This window comes from Bufo bufo, chromosome 6 (assembly GCF_905171765.1).
Source record: "Bufo bufo chromosome 6, aBufBuf1.1, whole genome shotgun sequence".
Lineage (NCBI taxonomy): Eukaryota > Metazoa > Chordata > Amphibia > Anura > Bufonidae > Bufo > Bufo bufo.
The window spans coordinates 135924207-135951842 of record NC_053394.1 but is presented as its reverse complement, the minus strand read 5'-3'; the positions used below and the strand labels follow the sequence as shown (position 1 = coordinate 135951842).

General features: G+C 46.8%; 1 protein-coding gene across 1 annotated transcript; it reads left to right on the top strand.

Annotated features, from left to right (window-relative positions):
• The first annotated feature begins 4647 nt into the window (after positions 1–4647).
• On the top strand, positions 4648–25000 carry COMMD7 (COMM domain containing 7). Its single transcript, XM_040437732.1, has 9 exons — positions 4648–4748; positions 6803–6856; positions 6987–7089; positions 20510–20566; positions 20648–20685; positions 22865–22955; positions 23034–23083; positions 23521–23569; positions 24298–25000. Exons 1-9 carry the CDS (start codon positions 4668–4670, stop codon positions 24372–24374), a joined length of 600 nt encoding a protein of 199 aa, XP_040293666.1. The 5' UTR covers positions 4648–4667; the 3' UTR covers positions 24375–25000.
• Positions 25001–27636: the final 2636 nt, after the last annotated feature.

Genomic DNA, 27636 nt, shown 5'->3' with positions numbered 1-27636 from the left:
GTAAGTTTTTATGGGGGTTCTACAAAAGAGCTATCGTGGGGCAAAGTTCATATTCGTGTTTACACACGTGTTTTAAAATGAATACTTTCAAAGTCCCACAGTCCTTTGTTCTATTGCTTTAAGTATATTCTTGTTTTGAAACAACATTGATTCTTTCTTAAAAACGGGGGGGGGGGCGCAGTTTGCCATCTTCGCCCTGGGCACCAAATGGCCTTGTCCCAGCCCTGTTTCTGACAGCACGTTTTAAAACGTCCTGTCAGAAATAGCAGCTGCACGCTAATCGTGCAGCTGCTGATCGGGTTGCCCGCTGTCAGTGACAGCAGGGCAACCCTAAGACAAGGCAGGGACAGTGCCCAGGTGTCCCTGCCTTCACGATCGCTGCAGACACAGCGCTCACCGAGCGCTGTGTCTGCAGAGCAGGAAGCGCTGTGCGCTTCCTGTTCTGGCCCGGCGGTCATGTGACCGCCGTGACCGGAGTGTGCAGGAGCTGTGTGAGGTCTCTCAGAGACCTCGATCAGCCCTGCTCTGAGGCTGTACAGCGCTGGATTGCTGCTGTACAGCCTCTATAGGGGTGCATTTGTCCTGTAACTGGGGCTACTATCTCAGCCCCAGTTACAGGAGAAATCAACTGTGAAAAAAAAAAGAAAAAGTGAAGCAAATGTCCCCCAGAGGTCTTGTATGACCTTATGGGGGACGAAAAGTGTAAAAAAAAATAAAAAAAATAAAGGGTTGAAAAAATAAAATAAAATAAAGTTTCACATGTAAAAAAAAAAAAAGTTCCCAAGTTAGGAATAAAAAAAAAAAATTTAAATAGAAAAAATAAAGTAAAATAGACATATTTAGTATTGCCGCGTCCGTAAAAACCAGCTCTATAAAAATATCACATGACCTAACCCCTCAGATGAACACCGTAAAAAATAAATAAAAAAAACTGTGTCAAAACAAGCAATTTTTGTCACCTTGCATCACAAAAGGTGCAACACCAAGTGATCAAAAACGCGTATGTCCCACAAAATGGTACTAATAAAACCGTCACCTCATCCCGCAAAAAATGAGCCCCTACATAAGAAAATCTCTCAAAAAATAAAAAAACTATAGCTCTTAGAACATGGAGACACTAAAACATAATTTTTTTGGTTTCAAAAATGCTATTATTGTGTTAAAGTGAAACAAATAAAAAAAAGTATACATATTAGGTATTGCCGCGTCCGTAAAAACCAGCTCTATAAAAATATCACATGACCTAACCCCTCGGGTGAACACCGTAAAAAAAAAAAAAAAAAACGGTGTCAAAACAAGCAATTTTTGTCACCTTGCATCACAAAAGGTGCAACACCAAGTGATCAAAAACGCGTATGTCCCACAAAATGGTACCAATAAAACCATCACCTCATCCCGCAAAAAATGAGCCCCTACATAAGAAAATCTCTCAAAAAATAAAAAAACTATAGCTCTCAGAACATGGACACATTAAAACATAATTTTTTGGTTTCAAAAATGCTATTATTGTGTAAAACTTTAATAAATGAGAAAAAGTATACATATTAGGTATCGCCACGTCCGTAACAATCTGCTCTATAAAAATGTCACTTGACTGAACCCCTAAGGTGAACGCTGTAAAAATAAATAAATAGAAACTGTGCTAAAACAACCAATTTTTTGGTCACCTTGCCCCATAAAGTGTTATATTGAATGATCAAAAAATCATATGTACCCAAAAATAGTACTAATAAAACTGGCACCTTATCCCCTAGTTTCCAAAATGGGGTCACTTCTTGGGAGTTTCTACTGTAAGGGTGCATCAGGGGGCTTCAAATGGGACATGGCATCTAAAAACCATGTGGAGTTCCTTTCCTTCTGCGCCCTGCCGTGTGCCCATACAGCAGTTTACGACCACATGTGGGGTGTTTCTGTAAACCGCAGAATCTGGGTAATAAATATTGAGTTTTGTTTGGCTGTTAACCATCGATGTGTTAGAGAAAAAAATTGATTAAAATGGAAAATCTGCCAAAAAAGTGAAATTTAAAAATTTGATCTCCATTTTCCTTTAATTCTTGTGGAACGCCTAAAGGGTTAACAAAGTTTGTAAAATCGGTTTTGAATACCTTGAGGGGTGTAGTTTCTACAATGGGGTCATTTATGGGGGTATCCACTATGTAGGCCCCACAAAGTGACTTCAGACCTGAACTGGTCCTTATAAAGTGGGTTTTGGCAATTTTCTTAAAAATTTGAAGAATTGCTTCTAAACTTCTAAGCCTTCTAACGTCCTAAAAAAATAAAATGACATTTCCAAAATGATGCCAACATAAAGTAGACATATGGGGAATGTTAAATAATAAATATTTTATGAGGTATCACTTTCTGTTTTAAAAGCAGAGAAATTGAAATTTAGAAAATTGCGATTTTTTAAAAATTTTTGGGTAAATTTGGGATTTTTTCATAAATAAAGGTGAAATATTTTGACTCAAATTTATGACTATCATGAAGTACAATGTGTCACGAGAAAACAATCTCTGAATGACTTGGATAAATAAAGGCGTTCCAAAGTTATTACCACATAAAGTGAGATATGTCCGTTTTGCAAAATTTGGCCTGGTCAGGAAGGGGGCAAATGGCCCAGATGGGAAGTGGTTAATGTGACTGTTAGAAGGTTAAAGAGAACCAATCACCATGAAAATACAGTGTAATTTGCAGGCGGCGTATTATAGAGCAGGAGGAGCTGAGCACAATGAGTGGAGTGACAGGTCGAGCTGTGCTGTTCCATTCATTCTCTATGGGAGTGGCAGAGATAGCAGTGGGGGTCCCAGCAGTCAGATCCCCACCAATCTAAAGCCTCTTTCACACGTCAGTGAATCACAGAGGTGTGCTGTCAGTGTTCTCCACGTACCCATTGATTCTAATGTGTGTATTTATTCGTCAGTGATTTTCCACGGACCGTGGGTCAATGGTAAAACCATGGAGACGCGCAGTCCATGATGAGAACCAAATGCCCATTTTATGGGTCAGTGAAAACTGCTGATACGTGGATGCCTGGAAACTGAATTTCAGCGGAGCAGTTTCTGTGGAATATGGATCAAACATGGAGGGCAAAAAACGGACACACAGACCAAACATGGGTCCTTCACGGACATCTTCATGGATGAACCACTGACCATTGTCACATATGTCGCCATGGACATGTCAAAGAGGCCTAATAGTTAACCCCATACTACTATCATGTGGGTAGAGGATAACGTGATATAACCGGAATACCCCTCTTTAATAATTTAGGTATTTTTGGACATGTTATAATTTTATTTATTTTTATATGTTAATGGTGGGAAGGATGGTGATTTGAATATTTCATTCCACAGACTGAAGTGGTATAACTCTACTATGGCAGGCCTGGGGGTCTTCACAAGGCTCCCGGCTACTATAACAGCCCGTTCCCGGTAAATGACTGCTCAGGGGGCATCTGAGGGGTTAAATGTCCGTGATTATGGGCACTGCTGGCAGGTTTCTTTCTGCTGTGTGAAACAGTAGGTACCCACTGGCTATGGCACCCGCTCAGCTCCTGAGCAGGCACCAAGACCTGACATCCACCATACATGTATGGTGGATGATGGGAAGGGGTTAATACATTAGCCATTTATCCTCTAGCACAGTTGTGCTGTGAATGGCAGCGTAGAATACTCTGACTCTGTAACAGCAGTATTTCCAGTAATATATCACCACAAAAATAATATGATGGTATTATGTGATAATGTAGTATGTCATGTACAAATATATCACTACTCTTATGGTAATAGTATACCTGGCTGCAGTATTATTACTCCTAACATGGTAACAGTATATCTGGCTGCAGTATTGTTTCTCCTCATGTGGTAACAGTATATCTGGCTGCAGTATTATTACTCCTAATGTGATAATAGTATATTTGGCTGCAGGATTATTACTCTTCATGTGGTAACAGTATACCTGGCTGCAGTATTGTTACTCCTCATGTGGTAACAGTATATCTGGCTGCAGTATTATTACTCCTAACATGGTAACAGTATATCTGTCTGCAGTATTATTACTCCTATCATGGTAACAGTATATCTGGCTGCAGTATTATTACTCCTAATGGTAATAGTATATCTGGCTGCAGCATTATTACTCTTCACTTGGTAACAGTATATCTGGCTGCAATATTATTACTCGTGTGGTAACAGTACATCTGGCTGCAGTACTATTATTCATGTGGTAACAGTATATCTGGCTGCAATATTATTACTCATGTGGTAACAGTACATCTGGCTGCAGTATTATTATTCATGTGGTAACAGTATATCTGGCTGCAGTATTAGTACTCCTGTGATTATACATCTGCAGTATTATTACTCATCATGTGATATTACTATATCCGGCTGTTTTTATTACTCATCTATTTGCAGTATTATTATTCATCGTGTGATATGTCTGCAGAATTATTACTCCTCATAATGGTAATAGAGTATCTGGCTGCAGTATTCTTCTTATTACTCGTTATGTCTGCAGTCACGTTCCCGGTGCGGCGCACATTCCGCGGCTCTAACACCGGCCTACAGCCTGATATGGCATTGAGGAGCGCTACGGCGCCCTCTAGTGTTCCATTGTGTAGGTCACGTGATACCTTACTCCGGGGGCGTGGCATTGTCTTCGGTGTCATGGCGCTGCGCTGCTCTCCGGCTCCTCTTCCCGACTCGGTGTCTTCTGACATGCAGAATATGAGGCAGCTCTCCCGGGAGGTAAGAGCATAGGGATCGGGGCAAGATAGAAGGGAGGTTACAGCTGCTGAAAGCTGTGGTCACCTGGCTGGCTCCTCAATGACTTCTCAATTGAAGAAGCTTCCAATGAGAGACTGTTATGGTATGAATGCAGGAACCCCACTTATCCTGCGACCTGGGGTGCCTAGAGGGTTAAACATACTGTATTATACTCCAGAGCTGCACTCACTATTCTGCTGCTGGAGTCCCTGTGTACATACATTACTGATCCTGAATTACATCCTGTATTATACTCCAGAGCTGCACTCACTATTCTGCTGGTGGAGTCCCTGTGTACACACATCACATTACTCATCCTGTACTGATCTTGAGATACAGCTGAAACCAGAAGTTTACATACACTATATAAAAAGACACATATGAATGTTTTTCTTAATATCTGACTATTCTGCTGGCGGAGTCACTGTGTACATACATAACATTACTTATCTGTACTCATTCTGGGTTACATTTTGTATTCCACTTCAGAGCTGCACTCGCTGTTCTGCTCATTGTTATACTTCAGAGTCTGTAGACACTATTCTTGCTTGTTGCCAGAACTGTGTAAAGTGATATTCTGGGGGTATAATTTTAATTAAAAATGGGATTTGAGTGGGGTAAAATATCAAACAACCAGGACTGGCCCCCACTGCCCGCTCGCCTGGATAGGCTACTGTCACACTGCTGTTTCTGGGTCCGCCTGTGAGATCCGTTTCAGGGCTCTCACAAGCGGTCCAAAACGGATCAGTTCAGCCCCAATGCATTCTGAATGGATAAGGATCCGCTCAGAATGCATCAGTTTGCCTCCGTTCAGCCTCCATTCCGCTCTGGAGGCGGACACCCGAACGCTGCTTGCAGAGTTTTGGTGTCCGCCTGGTGATGCAGAGCCAAACGGATCCATCCTGACTTACAATGTAAGTCATTGGGGACGGATCCGTTTTCACTGACACAATATGGTGCAATTGAAAACGGAACCGTCCCCCATTGACTTTCAGTGTAAGTAAAAACGGATCAGTTTGCATTATCATGAACAAATTTTTATTTATTTTTTTGTTCATGGTAATGCAAACGGATCCGTTCTGAACAGATACAAGCGTTTGCATTATCGGTACGGATCCGTCTATGCAGATACCAGACGGATCCGCACCTAACGCAGGTGTGAAAGCAGCCTAAGCTGGGTCATTCCTGTGTTTAGCTGTGTTGGCCTTCCAAGCCGTTTCTGGTGTGTGGAGCCTGAGAACAGGAAGTGGAGAGAAGCGATGACTGGAGCAGCATCCGGAGGGATGATAAGGGAGGTACTGGTTGTTACTAACCTCATTTTTAATTCACAATTTGCCCCCAGAATACCCCTTTATCCCCTGCAATGCAGGAGGCAGTAACATTTTCCTGCGTCAGATGGCTGTACAGTACATGATGTAAATAAAACAGTTCCCAGAATGCAAAGCTCCCTGCAGACACTGAACAAGTGGGGGGTACTGGAAGACGTCCGATGTAAGTACAGCTCAGGATCACTACACGGTCAGCTGCTGATCTTGAGCTGTCCTGCTCTCATTACATCTCTATGAGAACGCTTTAGGGTACATGCACACGTTCAGGATTCATGTGCGGAGAATCCGCACTGAAATCCGCAGGTGTTCGCAGGCAAATCTGTGCGGTCAATCCGCATTAATTGGTGCGGATTTGCGTGCGGATTTTCGTGCGGATTTGGTGCGGATTCGGTGCGGATTTTCCGCATGCGGATTTCACTAAGTGAATGAAGAAAATCCGGTCAGGAAAAAAAAAATTAATTGACATGTCGCGGATTTTAAAATCCGCACCGCAGGTCAAAATCCGCGCGGAAAAAATCTGCATCGTGTGCATTGAGAATTTCAAATTCTCATAGAATACAATGGACATGACCTACGGTGCGGATTTTCCGCACGCAAATCCGCGCGGAAAATCCGCACGCAATCCTGATCGTGTGCAGGGGGCCTATATAGACATATCTGGTTATGCTTCTTCCACTCTCTTATCACTGTCTTTTCCTTCTTCTGCAGCAAGTCTCCCGACTCTGCTTGGTGATATTTTCCTTCTTAAAAGAACAGAAAGAGGTAACTTCAGCTCCGATCCCTGACCCTCACAACAACCCCCACCCCCCGTCCTTCTCCACATGTCCCCGCTTCTCCACATGTTTTTTTGCCATACAGGTCTATATTTTTTATTTTATTCTTTTACCGGCAGGTGGATCAGTTCACTTCTCAGCTTGAAGATTTTGCCAAAGACAACGGGATTAGCCTGAGTCCTTTAAAAAGCATTGTGAGGAGTGTGCTGCTTGTTCTGAACGGTGAGGATGAGATGAAAGCGCCATGGGTTGCGGAGTCCGTCCTGTTATCAGCAGGATGGTAAATACTCCCTTCATGTGTAGTTCTGTTGTTGACCCTCTTTTTCCGGGTATGTACATTTTTGCAACTATTTTATTGCTCTGTGGCACCTAAAATCATTAATTAATCAACTTTGTAAATAGTTTTGATTAAAACTCTCCTACTGTTTTGTTTATTATGTGTCTCCATGGTTACAGACTACAAGCAGTCCCTGTGTAGTCTGATCCTGCAGTCTTGTGCTACCCTTCTTCCATCTGCCTCAACTACTTCTTTCTGTAGGTTATTTAGAAGGGCAGAGACTGCAGGATCTGCCTACACGAGGTTTGTAGTCTGTAACCATGGAAATAAGTCTGTATAGAAGATGTGTCCACAAAAATGATAGGAGATTTTTAACCTGCACTGCACAATCTTTTAAAAATGCTTTGGGTGCTGAGATGAGCGTAGCGTAGGCTTTTCCAGGAAGATAGTTAAAGGGCTTCTGTCACCCCACTAAAGTAATGATTTTTTTTTTGGCTACTTAAATTCCTTATACTGCGATATATGAATATATAATGCTCTTACTCATTTTCGTTCAGTAGTTTCTTCAAAAAACAGACTTTTATAATATGTAAATTACCTCTCTAGCAGCAGGTAGGGCGGCTACTTGCTGGTAGCAGCCGCATCCTCCTTTCATGAAGACGCCCCCTCTGCATGTTGATTGACAGGGCCAGCGAGCGCTCTCGTCCTCTGGCTGGCTCTGTCTACGTTTTAAATCTCGCGCCTTCGCCGTACCGGTCTTCAGTCGGCGCAGGCGCACTGAGAGGAGGACGCTCGCTCGGCCGCTCCTTCCTCAATGCGCCTGCGCCGATGACGTCACATCTACACCCGGCGCAGGCGCACTGAGGAAGGAGCGGCCGAGCGAGCGTCCTCCTATCAGTGCGCCTGCGCCGACTGAAGACCGATACGGCGAAGGCGCGAGATTTAAAACGTAGACAGAGCCAGCCAGAGGACGAGAGCGCTCGCTGGCCCTGTCAATCAACACGAGGAGGGGGCGTCTTTTTGAAAGCAGGATGCGGCTGCTACCAGCAAGTAGCCGCCCTACCTGCTGCTAGAGAGGTAATTTACATATTATAAAAGTCTGTTTTTTTAAGAAACTACTGAACCAAAATGAGTAATAGCATTATATATTGATATAGTGGGGTGACAGAAGCCCTTAAAAAAAAAAAAAAAAAAAAAAAGCCTGAAAGGGTTAAAAATAAAAAAAAATTGCTATTTATTTCCACCGATCCACTGCTCTGGTTCCCCCTGCTCTCCAGTTCCCGCAGCAGGTCACTGCTAATGCCAGCGATTAGCGTTTCTGCCGTGTCGCGCTGGGACAGGAAGTAGAGAGGAGCAAGAACCAGTCAAAATTCTAGACACACCTTTTTCCTACATTTTAGCTTCATGTTGAAGAAATGAGAACGATGAGGGAACACATATGGAATTAGAGGTAAACTTGAAAAAGTGTTAGAGCAAAATGTTTTATTCTAGTTTCTTCAGAGTAGTCCCCTTTTAGCTTTGATGACCGTTTTGCACACTCTTCTCTCAATCCTCTTCATGAGGTAGATACCTAGAATGGTGTTCCCACAGTCCTGAAGGAGATCACAGAGGTCCTGAGCACTTTTTGGCTGCTTTTCCTTCACTCTGCGGTCCAACTCATCTCAAAACATCTCAATTGGGTTAAGGTCATTGGGTTAAGGCAGTGCTTCTCAATTATTTTCTGTCATGCCCCCCCTAGGAAGAAGAAAACATTTTGCTCCCCCCGCGCGACTGTAAATAGTATCATTTGTCTATAAAATTGTTATAAGTACACCTCTGCATAACACTGTATCCTTATTAACGTATAAGAGAATATAAAAAGAAAGAAATGTGGATCGGACACACACTTATGGGGGGATCTGTGGATGACGGACACTTATGGGGGGATCTGTGGATGACGGACACTTATGGGGGGATCTGTGGATGACGGACACTTATGGGGGGATCTGTGGATGACGGACACTTATGGGGGGATCTGTGGATGACGGACACTTATGAGGAGATCTGTGGATGACGGACACTTATGGGGGGATCTGTGGATGACGGACACTTATGGGGGGATCTGTGGATGACGGACACTTATGGGGGGATCTGTGGATGACGGACACTTATGGGGGGGATCTGTGGATGACGGACACTTATGGGGGGATCTGTGGATGACGGACACTTATGAGGGGATCTGTGGATGACGGACACTTATGGGGGGATCTGTGGATGACGGACACTTATGGGGGGATCTGTGGATGACGGACACTTATGGGGGGATCTGTGGATGACGGACACTTATGGGGGGATCTGTGGATGACGGACACTTATGGGGGGATCTGTGGATGACGGACACTTATGGGGCGATCTGTGGATGACGGACACTTATGGGGGGATCTGTGGATGACGGACACTTATGGTGGGATCTGTGGATGACGGACACTTATGGTGGGATCTGTGGCTGGCACTGTTATATATGTGCCATCCACAGACCCCCCACCCCATAACAGTGCCATCCACAGTGCCCCCCCAGCCCATAACAGTGCCATCCACAGACCCCCACCCCTTAACTGTGCCATCCACAGATTCCGTGTGCCCGCCGCTGCCGTTTAAAGTTATTAAACATGCCCCCCTCACTCCTAATAGTACCGTATATCCGAATTTCTTCTGTATAATGCCGGCAGGCGGGCCGGGCGGCCGGCGCGTCCCTCAGTGACGTCACTTGTCTGCGCCGCCTGCTTCATTCATAAAGCAGGCGGCGCAGGCACGTGACATCACTAAGGGACGCGCCGGCCTGCCTGCCGGCATTATACAGAAGAAATTTGGATATACGGTACTATTAGGAGTGAGGGGGGCATGTTTAATAACTTTTAATTCAATAATACATTTTATATTAGTATACCGGAGGGAGCGGTGGGGCGGGGCACCGCTCCCTCAGGTATACTAATATAAAATGTATGACCGCACCGCCCCACCGCTATTGCCGGCCCCCAGCTCCTCCTCCAGGTCCCTCCCCCGGCCCCCGCTCCGTACATCGCGTCCAGCGCCTGCGCCGGCCTCTGATCAGACGGGAGATGAGCGCTTCCACAATAGAAGCGCTCATCTCCCTGCCGCATATTACACTGCGAGCTGTCGGCCGCCTGGCGCCCCTGTTGCTATGGCGCCCTGTACACCCCAAAGGCCGGCCCTGAACGAGCCCCCCTTTACGGAGCCTGGCGCCCCACTATTTGAGAAGCACTGGGTTAAGGTGATTGTGGAGGCCATGTCATCTCTTCTTCTTGATCAGATGGCCCTTATATAGCCTGGAAGTGATTTTGGTCATTGTCTTGTTGAAAAACAAATGATGGTCCCTCTATGAACAAACCAGATGGGATGGCATATCTCTGCAGAATGCTATGGTAGCCATGCTGGTTAAGTGTGCCTCAAATTTTGAATAAATCACCTGCGTAGCACCCCCACATCATTACATCTTCTCCGTGGAGGCACAGATATAGATGCTCACCTTTTGGCCATTGGAACAAAAAAATCTAAAATTTTGACTCATCAGACCAAAGTACAGATTTCCTCTGGTGTAATGTTCATGCCATTTTTTGGCCCAAGCAGTTCTCTTCTAGTTGTTGTTCCTCAGTAGTGACTTCTTTGCAGCAATTTGACCATAAATGCCTAATTCTCGCAGTCTCCTCTGTTGAGGTATGTTTGTTACTTGATGTTTATCAAGCATTTATGTAGGTCCTAATATGAGGTGCTATTAGTTTGAGGTGTTTGACGCTGGTCATTCTAATGAACTTATCCTCGTTTTCATGGAGTGGTTCTCATGAGAGACAGTTTCATCTTAGAATTTGATGGCTTTCATAACTACACTTGAAGATAACTTCAAACTTCTGGAAATTTTCTGGAATGACTAACATGTCCTGCCATTGACAGCCAGCCACTGCCACCTTAATTTGCAGTGGTGTCGTGAACAAGAAACCTGGACTACTACAGACTTTAGCGACAAATCCAGGTTCTGTTTAGGATCTGATGATGCTCGGGTTTGAGTATAAAGGCTTCAATCCTGCATTTGCTGTGGAGCGACACATTTCACCAAATGCTGCTGTGAGGATCTGGGGAGCCATTGCATATGGCAGTAGGTCCCTCCTAGTAGTGATATGAGGGACACTAACAGCTCAGAGATATATGCAGGACATCCGGTGGCCATGCGTGTAGCCTCTCATGGCAGGGCTTCCTGCATTTTTCAGCAGGATAATTCTCATCTTCACATAGCAAGGATGTCCCAGGAATGTCTCCACCAGATTGTTCCACTTCCTTGGCCTGCCCATTCGCCATATTTATCACCAATCAGGCATTTATGGAAACATCTGGGACACCTGCTTTAGCAACCTATGTGCAGAGGTCGCACTACGTTTTTCCAGAAGAGTAAAAATAATCTTTTGACCATTTTTGAGGAGTGACAGGGGGTGCAGGGTCACCAGTGGGGTGACAAGAGGGCAGGGTCATTAGTAGAGTGACAGGAGGAGGGGGGAGCAGGGTCACTAGTGGGGTGACAGGGGGGGGGGGGGGTGTAATCCTATTAGATTTTGTGTCTCCCCTTGTATTTCTGTAGGTCACGTCCTCATGATAACTATTCTGCACACATTTAGAGACTATGCTCCTCATTTTCCTGCAGCCGGAGGGGGGTGCTAGTTATGGGTTGATAAGGTGGACAGGACAACGAGATAGCAGGGGGGGTGCAGAGAACTGGGAGACTGGACGGAACCATGATTGAGAGAGGGGGGAATCACTTACTTGAAGACTGACAGGTCAGGCTTTTCACTCCCACAACACGGCCGGGGGGGGGGGGGGTCACAGGCTTCTCTCAGACCAGTCATATGAGTCCGCAGCTCCTTAGCTCTCCAGTGGCCCTGTCATGTTTTCTGGGGGCCTTGGGCAGTGCGCCCCGCTCTCCTTACTACGGCCACCCACGGGAGCTGGCCCCTCCTCCTTCCAGCTCCCGTCGGCTTCCCCTGCTGCAAGACCTTTAATCACTCCATCGCGCTCATACCAACCAATAACAAAGCTCCTTGCCGTACGGAGCTTTGCTATTGGTTATTTCAGGCACAGGCAGCATCGCTGTGCTGCTCGAGCCGTTCACAGCGCTCACTGCGCTGACGAATGTGGGGAAAAGTTTAAGGCATATTGGTACGCATTCGACTTTTTCCAGGGAGTAAAATGGCCTAGGCGTCAGTGACGCGTTATTGCGACCTCTGCCTATGTGTGTGCAGGATCTACAGGCCCAGCTGTAACATTTGTGGGCACCCCCATCCAGTTGACTATGAAGATTAATAAAGAGGCTCAGACTCACCACTACTTAATATACACTGACTTCTTTATTAACTGCAAGGTATCAAATGTACAGTATATGTTCTCATTAGACGTCAGGGCACTGGTCTTAAATGTGGCCCTATTGATGATGGGCCTTTGACTCATGAAGAGTCGGGCCTTTCACTCAGGAGAGGAAAAAACCCCATCTTCACATCTTCTGAACACCCTTTCCTGCCACCCCCAATACTATACTGCAGAATCAGTCCCCCTGGAAATACTGCTACCACACAGATAGTGCCCCCAATACTGTGCCTGCTGTGCCCCCAATACTATACTGCAGAAACAGTACCCCTGGGAATACTACTACCACACAGATAGTGCCCCCTTCAACAATTATTGGCACACAGTGCTCGAAAAAATAACTGCGCCCAGACACTAATAGTATAAAGATAATGTCCCCCAAAAATAATTGTGCTAAGCTGATACTGTGCCAGGGGGCCCCCCAAAGTAACAGTCCTCCCCAAAATCTCACCAATAGAATTTTATTTATGCCAGAGTACACTTGGTAGTAATAGTGCCCATACTAATGATCATGTTCCTCATAGCCCCCCTGTAGTAGTAAAGCTCCCCATAATACCCCCTAGTAGTAATAGTTCTCCTTATAATATGACAGTACATGAAATACCCCGCTTAGTGCCCACAGTTGAGTTAATGTCCCCATAATGTATGCCAGTATAAAATACCCCTATATAGGGCGATAGTAAATGCCCTCATAGTGCTCCTCTCCCCCTTCCCCATAGTGTCCCCCATAATATGCCAGTAAAAAATGCCCCTTCTTAGTGCCACCAGATGCCCCAATAGTGCTCCACTCCCCCATAGTGCCCCCAAATAATGCCCCATAGTGCCGCTCTCCCCTATAGTGCTTCCTATAATCTGCCAGTAAAAATTGCCCTCTTAGTGCCACCAGATGCCATAGTGCCCCCCATAATGTGTCAATAAGAAAAAAGGCCCCTTTAGAGCCCCCACTTTCCCATAGTGGCCCCAAATAATGCCCCTATAGTGCCACCAGATGCCCCATAGTACCGCTCTCCCCTATAGTGCCCCCCATAATGTGCCAATAAAAAAAGCTCCTTTAGAGCCCCCAGATGCCCCCATAGTGCTCCTCTGCCCCATGGTTCCCCCCCCCCATAATGTGCCAGTAAGAAATGCCCCCATAGTGCCCCCCCCCCCAAAATGGGCAAGAAATAAATGAATGCCCCCAGAGTGCCACCCCCAAGAAAATGGGGCTGTAAGAAATGCCAGATGCTCCCATAGTGCCAGCCCCCCCCCAAAAAAAAAAAAACAAAAAAAAAAAAAACAAAAAAAAAAAACAAAAAAAAAAAAAAAAAAAAGCAAACAAACCACTAATACTTACCTTCATCAGCAGTGATGCAATGCAGGCCTCTGTCCCTGCTGTGTGCTGCCCGTCTCAGGCGGCGCGATGATAATGACGTCATCGCGCCGCCCGAGCCGTCCTCTGATAGGCCCCAGGCATTACCCATTTACCACATAACAGGGGGCGGTCTAATAGGTCAAAAAAGCGGAAGCCTTTTTTTCGCCCCTTTCACAGTTTTTCCAGCCCCAAGAGGGCGTCTGCCAAGGATCAGAAGCGCAAACCTTCCTTCAAGCCGTGCCCTTCCTGGCATCCTGTCAGCAGGGCTCCTAGTCCTTTAACCCTAAGAACTCCGCTGCATGACTGGTGGCTCCTGGCGCCCTCCGATCGGGTGGGCAGCCAGCTTCATGTGTTTCTGCATGTTTGGCTGGCTCACGTCTCAGATGCGTGGGTGAGGGAGGTCATTGTAGGGGCTACAAGCTGGATTTCAAATCCTCACCTCCGTCCGTTTTTTTCGGTCGTCTCCTCCGGCCTCTCCCATAGCTGCAGATTCTTTTTTTCTGGCAATTCGCAAGCTGCTGCAGCAAGGTGTGATTGTTCCTGCGCAAGACCGTTTTCAGGGGTTTTACTCCAATCTCTTTGTGGTTCCCAAAAAAGAGGGGACGGTCCGTCCCGTTCTGGACCTCAAGGCGCTCAACCGTTTCCTTCGCGTCCGCAGAGTCCAGATGGAGTCACTGAGGTCGGTCATTGCGTCCATGGAACCGGGAGAATATCTGTCCTCGATAGACATCAAGGACGCTTATCTTCACGTGCCATATGTGTCAGTCATCAGAGGTTTCTCCGGTTCGCAGTGGGTCCATTTCACTACCAGTTTGTAGCCCTCCTGTTCGGCCTGGCCATGGCTCCCAGGGTTCTTACGAAGGTTCTATCGGCAGTCCTGGCCCTGCTCCATGCCAGGGGGATCGTGGCGATCCCTTACTTAGACGAAATCCTGGTGAAGGGTCCATCGCTCCAGGGGACGGCGGACAGCTTGAACATTATTTTAGACACCCTGGAGCGCTTTGGATATATCTGGGTATGGTACTGGACACTTCTCGGGCCAAGATGTTCTTGCCTCCGGAAAAACTATCCGCTCTCCGTCTTCAGATTCTCCCCTTGTTGCGGCCAGCTCCGGTTCCTATTTGTCGCTGCATGCAGGTTCTGGGGCACATGGTCTCTGCCTTTGAAGCAGTTACCTATGCTCAATTCCATACCAGAACGCTTCAGTGAGCCATTCTGTCCAGCTGGGATCGCTCCCCAGCCTCTTTGGATCACCCAATGCGTCTCCTTGCCCCAGTGCGCCGGGCCCTCAGGTGGTGGATGGTCTCTCAGATGTTGACGTCGGGTCGCTCGTTCCTCCCTCTCGGGTTCAGTCCGACAACTCCACGGTGGTGGCGTACATCAATCACCAGGGCGGCACCCAGAGCCAGGCAGTCATGGAGAAGACGGAGCTGATTCTCAGCTGGGCGGAGAAACATGTTCCGGCATTGTTGGCAGTTCACATACCCGAGGTCGATAACTGGATCGCAGACTTCCTCAGCCGGGAGCGTCTTGATCCCGGTGAGTGGGCTCTTCCCCCGCAGGTCTTTCGGGCCATCTGCGAGAGGTGGGGTTGGCTGGATGTGGATCTCATGGCCTTACGGTTCAACAACAAGGTCGAGGATTTCGTTGCGCGGTCTATGGACCCTATGGCCCTGGCATGCGACGCGCTGGTGATGCCGTGGAGTCGGTTCACGTTTCCTTTCGTGTTCCCGCCTCTTCCTCTCATTCTCGTGGCCCCAGATTGGCCGCACAGGGTGTGGCGCGTGTCCCTAGTCGCCCTTCTCGCCGACTAACCTTGGCGTCTTCCTCTCCGGGAGGACCTGCTGTTGCAGGGGCAGATCTTCCACCCGAATTTAGGGGCGCTACATTTAACGGCATGGCTGTTGAAGCCGCCATACTGAAGGCTCAGGGTTTTATCGGATGCGGTGGTCCAGACTTTGATTCGCACCAGGATGCGGTCGTCTTCCAGAATTTACCACCGGACCTGGAAGTCCTACTTTAGTTGGTGCGAGCGGCGACAGCTGTCTCCCATTCGTTTTTCTTTGCCACGACTTTTGGCTTACTTGCAGTCGGGCATGGACTTGGGGCTGGCTCTCAGCTCCCTCAAAGGGTAAGTGTCGGCTCTCTCCATTCTTTTTCAGCTTAGCTTTCGGCGGTTCAGACTTTTCTGCAGGGGGTGGCGCATGCTGCGCCCCCATTCCGTCCTCCATTGGATCCTTGGGATCTTAATCTAGTGCTCAACGCTCTCCAATCTTCTCCGTTTGAGCCTTTGCAGCAGGTGTCACTGCGCTTCCTGTCTTATAAGTTGGCTTTTTTGGTTGCAATTACTTCTATATGTGAAGGGTCAGAAATCGCGGCTCTGTCATGTCGGTCGCCCTTCCTGATCCTCCATCAGGATAAGGTGGTCCTTCGCCCTGTGCTGTCCTTCCTGCCGAAGTTGCTCCATACCCTGGATTTGGTACGAGCCGTTCGAGTCTATCTGTCCCAGACTGCATCTTTCCGGCAAACGGATTCTCTGTTCGCGATTCCAGAGGGACCAAGACGAGGGCTGGCAGCGTCAAAGATTTCCATTTAACGATGGATTCGTTTGGCTATTGTGGAAGCGTACCGCGTTAAGGACCGGGCCCCGCCCTTCCGGGGGACTGCTCATTCGGCTCGGGCAGTGGGGGCCTCGGCGGTGCATCACGGGGCTTCGGCCCTTCAGGTGTGCAAGGCGGCTACTTGGTCGTCTTTGCATACATTTTCCAAGTTTTATTAAGTGCACACCTTTGCGTCTGCTGACGCGTCTCTGGGGTGTAGAGTTTTACAGATGGCGGTTCTCTGATTGACGGGAGGGTTGCTTGTTATGCCCACCCTTGGGGGACTGCTCTGTAGCGTCCCATGGTCAAAGCTTGTGTCCCCCAATGAGACGGATAAGAAAACTAGATTTTTGTACTTGCCGTAAAATCTGTTTCTCTTCCGTTTATTGGGGGACACAGCTCTCACCCATTCTTTTGTTTAGCCCCTTTTCGGGCCTGTGTGGTTCTGGGTTTGTACATAGTGTGATTTTCTTGTGTCTGGCTTCTACTGCTTTTGCACCAACTGATTTTAGCTTAATCCCTGTAGGAAGGGATATAGCTGAAGAGGGAGGAGCTTACACTTTGTGTGCTTAGTGTCCGCCTCCTAGCGGCAACAGCTATACCCATGGTCAAAGCCTGTGTCCCCCAATGAACGGAAGAGAAACAGATTTTACGGTAAGTACAAAAATCTAGTTTTTGGGAACGCCTGTGATCCTGCCATTCTGCAGGCAGGATATTAGAAACTCAAAGGCAAATGCTATGGCGAACACCCCACAGTCATAGGTTTTTCTCTTCTGATCCACGTTGAGAAATTTTAGATGTTTCAGGGGCTCATGGGCCACCACACTGTAGATGTTATTAATCTGCTTGCAAACAGATAGAGGCAAATTGCTGATCTTGATGCTGTCGGCCATTTTTTAAGAAAGTGGTCAGCCAGTGCACCCTGCCCTTATCGTAGTGGATTTGTACGGCCTTCTTTAGCACACTGTACCCTGGAAAGAGAATAGCAGCGGTGGGCTGCAGGCCATCAAAGTCACCAAACTGATTCTACAGGAGATCCTGAGCCTTGTTAATGATGTCATCGTCCAGCATGCCTTCCTGGCTGCTGCTCTTCAGGTTTGATAAGTGCTCTGGAGACAAGTTGTTCTGTGCTCTCCAGGTATAGGCCAACTCCACTTGTGGTGTTCCCAGCTCCGAGCTTCCTACATCCTTTGGTAGATGGAGCGGACGTATTTTCTACAGCGGCTCTTTTGGCTGGTGGAAATGTCCTGGACTGACTGTCATCGGAGGTTGGTGCTTTCCTTTTAAGACTGGCTTTTGAAGCTTCACGAGATGCCTTCTTGTCCAATGTTTTAAGGTTCTCAAAATTTAAAGAGACATCATCCTTCACTGCTGTGTCTTGTTTTTGACGAGTTTTTCTATTACATTGTTGCTTACAGATCTTTGGTGTTTTTTAGCAGGTGGTACTTTGTGGACAAGGAATGGCTCCACAGCATCAACGTCCCGGGGTCTTTTTTGTAGGGGGTCCACACTATCTATCAGTTTTTTATCCCAGGGACATGCCTTGTGGTATTAGGGGCCCCTCATGTGAAACTTTTGAATCAGCAATAAAATTGGTTGGTGTCTTCTCCGCTGTGTCATGGCGGATGACGTGGTTTTTACGTCTTAAGGCAACTGACCTGAAGAAGTTCCTGGCCTGTGTCATGATGGTTGATTTCTTGGCCAGGAATCCGGAATTCCTCATCAAAGTTCTTCATTTTTGATTAAATTTCCTGAATCGGGTCAGAAAGTATGAGCCAATCGACATGCAGGATGAGAGAGAGTTGACCAGCAGCCGCTGATCAACATAGCGCCGACCGTTATGAATCCTCATGATGGCGTCTAATCTTCTTTCTGAAGTTGTGTGCATCTAACATGGAGTCACACCTTCACAAATTCAGAAGAAAAAAATAGGACATGCACTATTTTTTTTGTGGAGGAACGGACATACTGTGTGCTGTCCGCGTTTTTTGCGGATCCATTGAAATGAATTGGTCCGCATCCTATCCGCAAAAAAAACCGGAACGGACACCAAATACGGTCGTGTGAATGAGGCCTTACAGTGATACAGTTTTCCCCAATAAACGTATGCTTTCCTCTAATATTGTTATCACTTACATCTATCATCCTTTACATTCACACATAGAAAGTTTCATTCCATTCAGCAACTCCTGCTTGGTGCATTATTTTTTTGTCACTGAGTGTATTTAGAGGCCACAGAACTCTGGGGTGAAATTAGTATTTCTATAATTTAAAATAAAAGGTTTATATTCTTAGTTATAACACACACCAAAGCTGCTGAAGAGCTGGAACGCCACAACCACAATGGGCACATTTACCAAGACTGGCTTTATATGCCGGTCTTAGTTTTCCCCTCGGCGTTGCCGGGTCATACATTAGGCGCATCTGTGGCAGTCCATGCGGCAAGGGCTGGAGTAGTTTTTAGTTAGCACTTGCATCTGTTTGCCGGGGCTGGTGTCCCAGACCCAGCATGGCCCCGCCCCTTTCATGCCCAACTGGCACACACAGCGCAAAACCGGCTGTGCGACAAAACATTGTCGCACGGCCGGACACAAAAGTGGACTTGCAACACTTTACTTCTAAAAGTGTTGCAAGTCGTAAATTTGCCCCAATGTGCTCTAAATATCTAGTAATAAAACTGAAGGGGAGGGAATGGAAAATGCTGTACAGCAAACTGGCACTTTAGGATCCTCAAATCCCACTAAGGGCTCGTTCACACAAACGTGTGAAGCCCGTATTGTGGTCCGCAATGGCATGGGGATCGCAGACCCATTCACTTGAATGGGTCCGCGATCCTTCCGTTCAGCAAAAAGATAGAACTTGCTTTTATCTTTTTTGCGGTGCGGAAGCACGGAACGGAACCCCAGAGAGCACTTCGTAGTGCTTCCGTAGTGTTCTGTTCAGTTCTTCCGTTCCGCATGTCTGGATTTGCGGACCTAATTGAAATAAATTGATCCGCATCCGTGATGTGGAATGGCCACGGAACGGTGCCCGTGTATTGCGGATCCGCAAATGCAGTCCGCAATACAGCAACGGGCAGCACACGTTTGTGTGAACGAGTCCTATTCCAACATGAGACCAGAACTGTCACTTTTGGGATGAGCATGGGTTACATTGTAAATTAACCTGGATTAAGTTTACTTGAGGAGGGTGGATTCGCACACGGGTTTTTAGTGGTGTTTTTCTGCACCTTTGCTTTTTTTGTGACATTTGGTTTTGGTGCGTTTTTTTTGCTAGACCTCTTGGACCCGCACCTATCTAAGCCGGCAAAGCGGTTGCTGGCAGTGTCGCGTCAGGCCACCACCAACCGTTCCTATTGGCCTGCCGAAAATAGCAGAGCGTCGCGCTTGGCTATTTTCGGAATCTCCATAGAAATGAATGGGAGCGCACCCCTAAAGGTTCACTTCTATGGGGCTAACGGAAATAGCTGAGCTCAGTGCGCCCTCCTTCACTTTGCCGGCTGGGTTAACGAGATAGGTGCGGGTCCCAGAGGAGGGACGGGACCTGCACCTGTCAGACAATGGGGGCATATCCTAGCGATATGCCCCCATTGTCTGAGATGGGAAGACCCCTTTTAAAACAAAATATGCAAATGCCTCCAATCATTTGGTGAACGAGACTGAAAAAATAACGGATACAGGCTTTTTACTCATGAAAACAGGCGCAGACACTATAGTAAATGTGCCCCACAGAGTAGCCCAGGCATAAAGGAAGCATAACCCCGCAGTTCATTCAGCAGGTGTCCTCCTCCGGTCCCCATTGGCGCTCACAGCCAGCGCTTTAACACCATCGCATGTTATAAGTGCTAGTATTCAAGCAGCGCTACTTGGCTATTGCTCACGGTTCGGAGTTTCCAATGATCTGGAACCTCTGTTGTATATCCTTTATGTGAGGGTCCTTCAGAACCGAGCTGTTGGCCCCTTAAACAAAATGTTAATGGCTAATTCCTTGTATTCTTTGCTTTTCAAGGTGCTCTGAGGAGGAATCTGAAGTCTGAGGACCTGCAGTCTGACCTGGTTGCTCTAGGTGAGGATATGGTTTCTAAGCGGTCTCCTTTCTGGCCATGTTGCCCCGAGGGGATTCACAAACTCTGTTTGTTGTCTGCAGGATTAGATGAGGAGAAGGGCCGGATTTTTGCTGACAAGGTGAGAATAAATGACTGCAGTCTCTACCACCAAGAGTGGCCACTACTGGAGAAATGTAGTATTACAACGTACCCATTCAGACTGCAAGTTCGCAGTAAGGAAGGGTCCCAGTGTGGTATTCCCACGTACATTAAAAGGGTTTTCTGAGATATTTTTACTGCTGACCTATCCTCTGGGGTCTGATATAATGTTGGATAACCCCTTCAGTTCAATTCAAAGGGTTTTCCCATGTCGGACAATGGGGGCATATCGCTAGGATATGCCCTCATTGTCTGATAGGTGCAGGTCCCACCGCTGGGATCCGCACCTACAATGAAAACGGAGCCGGGAAGCACTGCGCATGCGCAGCCGCCCTCCATTCATTTCTATGGGGCCGCCGAAAATAGCCGAGCGCTGTCTCGGCTATTGCTGTCTGCCCCATAGAAATGAATGGGAGCATGGGCCGCGCATGCGCGGTGCGCTCCCATTCACTTCTATGGGAGCAGCGCTTGGTCGGGAACGGACCCTGGGAAATCCAGGGTCCTCCAGCCACAGCGCTCTCCGCTTCGTTCTCATTGTAGGTGTAGGTTCCAGCGGTGGGACCCGCACCTATCAGACAATGGGGGCATATCCTAGCCATATGCCCCCATTGTCTGAGATGGGAGTACCCCTTTAACAAATAGTGAAAATATGGACAGTTTTTTTTCAATAAAGCACGTTTCATTAAAAATAAACTTGCTGACTTTTTAAAATGGTGCCAAACAGCAAACAAAGTATTAATGGAAATCAAGGTCACGTGACCCAGAATCTACCAATCAGAAGAACTAAAGCATTATTGGACACAGGAGGCTGAGATCTTGGTCCATGAATTGTATCCATTTTTGAGTTAAGTAGGAATTATGAAAAAAGACACATAGAGATATTTAAGGAGTTTGAGAGGGGTTATCCCTTTAATCATTCTCACCCCTAAAGGCCTGAAAGGCTGAGGATAGCCGTTTCATAAGTAAATTGCAGTGTTGCTAGCATAAAAATACAATTCTCATCATCTTTTGCTTTCGTGTGCCGGCTTTGGTGCAGCTGCTGATCTGTGCTGCTGGGGTTGCGCTCGGGGCAGAATCAGTCTCCTTCCCCCTCTTGCAAGTGACAGCTACACTGCCGTGCTACTGCAGAGGCTCTACTTATTACCTGACCAGCCATAAAGCTGATTCTATTAATTGTTCTGCAGTGAACAGAGACAGTATGCAGAGACCTGGCTGTTGGGAGATTGACCGAGCAGATTGCAATATGCTGAACAACAGGTGGCGTCATACTATGAACTATACCACGAATGTGATATTTAATAGTGGGACAACTGCTTTAATGAGTTTTTATGCATCGTAGTTTTAAATCAGTCACTATTTGTTTGTATATTTATATATCTATATATATTTTTTTATACCTGGAGGTCTTGCGTTAGTATATAGTGAGAGCCATAGACCTTGTGCCACAGAAGAAGCCGGAACGGTGAAGGTTGAGTCCAGGTTTTCTGTAAGATGAACTATTTTGTGTGGTTTAAATCTTTATTCTTCTCACCTTCTTATCCTGTGAGTATAATTATACTGTTAGGCTACTTTCACACTAGCGCCACGGACCTCCAGCAGGCAGGGTGAACAGCCTGTCGGAATCTGTTCTGCCGCTAGTGAACGCTTGCCCCCGGACTGCCGCTCAGTCACTATTGACTATAATAGGGGCAGGGCGAAGTTCCGGCGGAGGCACGGCAGCGCACGGCGAGAGGCTGCCGGAATAAAACTACGACATGTCCAACATTTATTCCGGCAGCCTCTCGCGGTGCGCTGCCGTGCCTCCGCCGGAACTCCGCCCTGCCCCTATTATAGTCAATGGGGACGGAGCGACAGTCCGGGGGCACGCGTTCACTAGCGGCAGGACGGATGCGACAGGCTGTTCACCCGACGGAACAGCCTGCCAGAGGTCCGTGCCGCTAGTGTGAAAGTAGCCTTATGCTGCGGAGAAACAAGGTGGAAGTAATTCTTGAACGTTGAAGTATCAGAAAAGTAAATTTCATTGACCTCTAATTCATCACACGCTTCTTGAGCTGCAGGTCTGAAGTTCTTCTTCTTATATTGTTGTAGGAGCATGACCGGCTTCTGAGACCTTTTCGTTGCACTCCAAACTATTAACATTTCTTTGTGTTCCCTTGCAGTGGAGCAGCGATGTGGCGGTTCTCACACGGCTAGCGGTCGGGCGAACACTCAGCATTAATCAGCTGGTGGACATGGAGTGGAAGTTTGGGGGTGAGTCTTAAAGACCGATCCTCCTCCTGCATCTGCTGTCAGCATAACAGCGTTGTGACTATAATTTTTATATTGTAGTTACAGCAGCGAGCAGCGAACTGGAGAAAGCAGGGACCATATTCTTACAGGTAGAGCTCAGTTTAAGTTACAGAACTCCTTCCCCCTCCTTCCCGTTTTAGAAGTTACAGAACTCCTTCCCCCTCCTTCCCGTTTTAGAAGTTACAGAACTCCTTCCCCCTCCTTCCCGTTTTAGAAGTTACAGAACTCCTTCCCCCTCCTTTCCGTTTTATATGTGATAGAATTCTAGCTACCTGCAGCCACCACTAGGAGGAGCTCAATGCAGTCATTTGCTCCCCCTAGTGGCAGCTGCAGTCAACTAGAAACTTATCTTTTATGTAACACTATTGCTATGTAAAACGAAGCAGGGCATTTGGACCTCAGCAGAGGAAGAAAAGCCTTGTCCCCTCCTCTAAAGCTGTATCTGGGATCACAAAAAAACCTTCAAAAATATAAAAGTTCTCCAAGTCTTTGGTTCACAGTTGTCTCATTTTTTTTTTCCTGCCAGCTAAAGATGGTCATTAAAAAAGGAAACCAGTTGGAGCCAGTCTACGTAGGTGAGTATACAACATAAGTGCAATTACTGCTCACTGCATGCTGAAGTAGAGAACCTGGCCCCCATGTGATGCTAGGAAGTATGGGGACATATAGAAGGTGAGGTTGCCATATCAGATTATACATCTATGGGGGGGGGGGGAGTACTGCTATGAAGAGAGAATTGTGTTGCAGTGTAACAGTCTTATATAAAGATGTATAGCTGCTAACATGTACGACTAGGTGTGAGCAGAGCATGACCCCCAGCAGCAAAGAGAGGATCTGGGTGTACTCCAGACTGGTACTTTGTAAGGGTAGAGCCCGATGATATGGCTGGCCGCATACGTCCAAGCAGCGCCCACTCAGCAGCCAATGACACCGCGATTTTACGGGAAAATTATGCGGCCATTGGAAGCCATGGACAGGCGCGGCTTGGCCACATGCGACCAGCAATACCATTGAACTGTACCCTAACAGACCTATCTGACTGGAGAGGCGAGAAATAGGTGCCAGATTTGTGTTTGGTTTGTTACAGATCCTCATACATTGTAACAAGACCTCAGCTGCGTCAGCAGGACTAGGTATAAGAAGATTTTGGGCTTTGGATGTAAACAATGTGTTTCAGTTTCTCCCCATTTTCAAGATCTCTGTTTCTTGTCAGTTAATAGGAAGAAAGCCTATTAGAAAGTTGAAAAACGTTTCACTATGCGAATAATCGCCCCCTGTAATGATTGTGTGCGTTTCTCATTAGAGCTGACACTGCCGCAGTTCTACAGTTTCCTACATGAGATGGAACGCGCCAAGAGCAGCCTGGACTGTTTCACGTGACGCAGCGCCCCTACAGGATTACAGTGATCGCTCTGGGTACCAGCCTGGTAAATGGATAGAGCAGCTACAGTACATATTGTTCTTACACTGCCCTGCAGCACCCACAATAAAACATTCCTCTGTCTCTACCATTGAACGAGTGTAAACTGTGTCCGCACCATGGAACGATATACAGCGCTGACCGTGGACGGGTCAGCCATGCAGCAGTAGACTTCCTTATCTCAAACCAATGACAAGTTGCTCTGGGAAAAACTGAAACAAGACTTCACGTTGCCCTGTCATGGCGGTACCTCATGTAAAAATCACGGTTTTATTTTGGTGTCATTGAATAAACTTTTAATATGTCATAGCGTCGGTGGGGGTCCGAGTGCTGAGCCCCCCACCGATTCTTAGAATGAGGAGAGAGCAGCTCTCACATAATGTGTTGTCTCTCCTCGCTGCAGGAGACTGGCTCAGTAGAGAGTCTGTGGCTCTGATTTATCATGCCTGCACTCCAGAACTCTGGCTTCAAAAAGGGGCAAAATAGGGCTTTTGCAACGTTTTGCTCTCGTGACTTTTTTCAGTTTTATGGGCTGTTCACATCTCGTTTTTGCTGTACGTCAGGCGAATACAGTTAGACATAAAGTTTAAAAAAAAGTACAGAAATGTATGCATTTTTGTGGGTATCTAGCCTTTTTTTTTTACGTATACATTTGACGGATGTTCATGTTTCAATCCGTTTTTTGTAAAACCTTTCTTTTTTAAAAGAAAGATTTGAAGGCGGTATATGAAAAAACTTACGTTAAACAGATGGAGATATTGTCTTACGTTTCCATCCATTTCCCATTCACTGCAATGTAAAAAAAAAAGTATGTTTCTATAAAAATTAAAAATTGTTTATTTTTTTTTATAGGACAGAACAGTGTGGTATGCTGCGTTATTCTGTCCTGCAAAAAACGTACAGAAATGTAAACAGTGTGAAAAACGGAGTCAAAAGTATGCACTTTTGAACTGTTTGGCCAATTATAGTCAAGCCATACGTTTCTATACGTATTTTCTGTTTACAAACATATCCGCTTGACGTACAGCAAAAACGAGGTCTGAACAGCCCCTTACAGCACTCACTCCAGTTTTGAAATATGGATAGGAAAGTGGGTGTGGTGAGCTATGTTAATGAGTTTCCCTCCAGATTTATCATTGCAACTTTTTTTTTTTTTAAGTTTCAGCTTCACTCCAGTAGTCGGGTGGAGTAGGAAAACTGGAGGAGCTTTCCAAGACAAGTGTTAGGTTTAAAGGGGTTTTCCAGGATTTTTATATTGAAGCCCTATCCCTATGATCATATGAGTGCAGGACAGTAGTCCTGCAGGCAGCCCGATGCGCACAGTATCATAGTAACCTATGATGCTGTGCGCTCCCGTGCGCACGATGTATGCCACTCCGGGCCGTATGTCCTGGAGCGGCATACTTCGTGCGAACTGGAGTGCACGGCATCATATGAGTGCAGGACAGTAGTCCCGCAGGCAGCCCGATGCGCACAGTATCATAGTAACCTATGATGCTGTGCGCTCCCGTGCGCACGATGTATGCCGCTTTGGGACATATGGCCCGCTCACGGACCGTATGTCTCAGAGGGCATATGGTCGTGTGCATGAGCCCCACTTTTGTTAGGCCAGCAAATATATGTGAGCAAGAAAGGGACGGATGGAAGGGAATACAACTGCAGGATCAGACTACATCAGTTTGTGTAGGAGCCACCCAGAACTTAAAAACGGTACCTTTGTTGTATCTAATGGAGTTTTCTTTCAGCCAAAAATGAACTTAATCGTCTGAGCCCCAGGCAGCACCTCCTCAACGGCTCATAACCCCGCCCTCCGTGTGCCTCTGCCCACCCGTTTACTCTCCTCCTCTCTCCTTTTCCACTGCACTACGAATTTGACAGCGCAGCCGCAGTGGAAAAGGAGAGAGGAGGAGAGTAAACGGGCGGGCAGAGGCACACGGAGGGCTGGTCTGAGATTTTGACTAGCCACAGGAATCAGGGTTTTATGAAGGAGTTGCTAGAGCGGCATTCAAAAAATTGCAGTGGGGCCCAGCCATTTCTATTTACACCAATGCCTCTGATTTATTTTTATTTTTTATATCCGTCATGGCATAACCCCTTTACATGCCAGAATTCAGCAGGCCTCTTTTGTTCTGGTGAGCGGAAATCCTCTGGTTGTAAATGAGAATGTTTCCATTTTGTGTCCTCAGCAAGCAGAGATCTTGAAATGGTAAGGAACTGAGGCACGAAGCATAATAGAAAGTTGCTGAACTTTTCATTAAACAAAGAATACATGTTTTAGCGCAAGTAGGGCCAGGTGGAGAAAATGGGTGACGCCCTTACACTGCTTTGATCTCTGTTGTTTGATCTTTATTCCGTAAAGCTATAAGGACTTAAAAACTGGAAGCACCATAATTATGGCAGTGTCTGGAGCAGAGAGGGCTTTCCATAGTATATACACATATTGGGGGAGATCTACTAATCCTGCAAATTGTCTAGACCCAGGGCCGGAATTAGGGAGTGGGGCAAACTGGGCAATTGCCCAGGGCCCCCTGCTTCAGGCCGTTCAGCTGTGATGCAGCCGCCACTGCCACCAATGAAATCACAAGGTAGGGGCCTCTGAAGCACCAATAAAAAACGCTTATAATTAAAAGAGGAGGAGGGAGGAAATACAAACGAACCAAGGTCCTCTGCTGGCTGTTTCTGAGGGGAGGCAAGCCAGCCAGAGAGTGCCCAGTGAAGCATCTCCACAAGACCACAACCACCACAGTCCCAGTCATTAGCATCCCTCACCCCACAGGGTGTAGCAAAAGGACTCAGGTATCCCAGACTGTCCATACTGTACACAAATGATTAGCCTGCTGTGAGAAATATGGATTATCATTACTGGCAGCCCTGATTGTCATTTGATTTACCTTTTGGTATGTACACAGTCAGTGTACATGCATAATAAGTTCTCACCCCCCCCCCCCCAGCCATCTGATTTCAGCTAGCAAGTGAGGAAGCCCCAGGGGTCCAGGCTTCAAGGAGGCCCCAGGTGGATAAAGTCACACCTCAACCATCCAGGTTGGAGGCAAGCTAATCCTGCAGGAAAACCCTCAGCAGGAGGTCTCAGCTCTTGCCCAGGATCAATGATACCTCCCAGACATGTTGGCACCTACATTTCATAAGGAATTATGAATCGTTCGTCCATCCCAGGCATAATTTGGTTATCTTTCTGTGATCCTGGGGCAAAGCCAAACATGC

Excerpts from the sequence above, each read along its gene's own strand:
- COMMD7 (XM_040437732.1), top strand. The coding sequence starts at position 4,668 with ATGGCGCTGCGCTGCTCTCCGGCTCCTCTTCCCGACTCGGTGTCTTCT. Across the intron at positions 4,749-6,802 it reads TGAGGCAGCTCTCCCGGGAG|CAAGTCTCCCGACTCTGCTT; the intron begins GTAAGAGCATAG and ends CTTCTTCTGCAG. Across the intron at positions 23,084-23,520 it reads CAGGGACCATATTCTTACAG|CTAAAGATGGTCATTAAAAA; the intron begins GTAGAGCTCAGT and ends TTTTCCTGCCAG.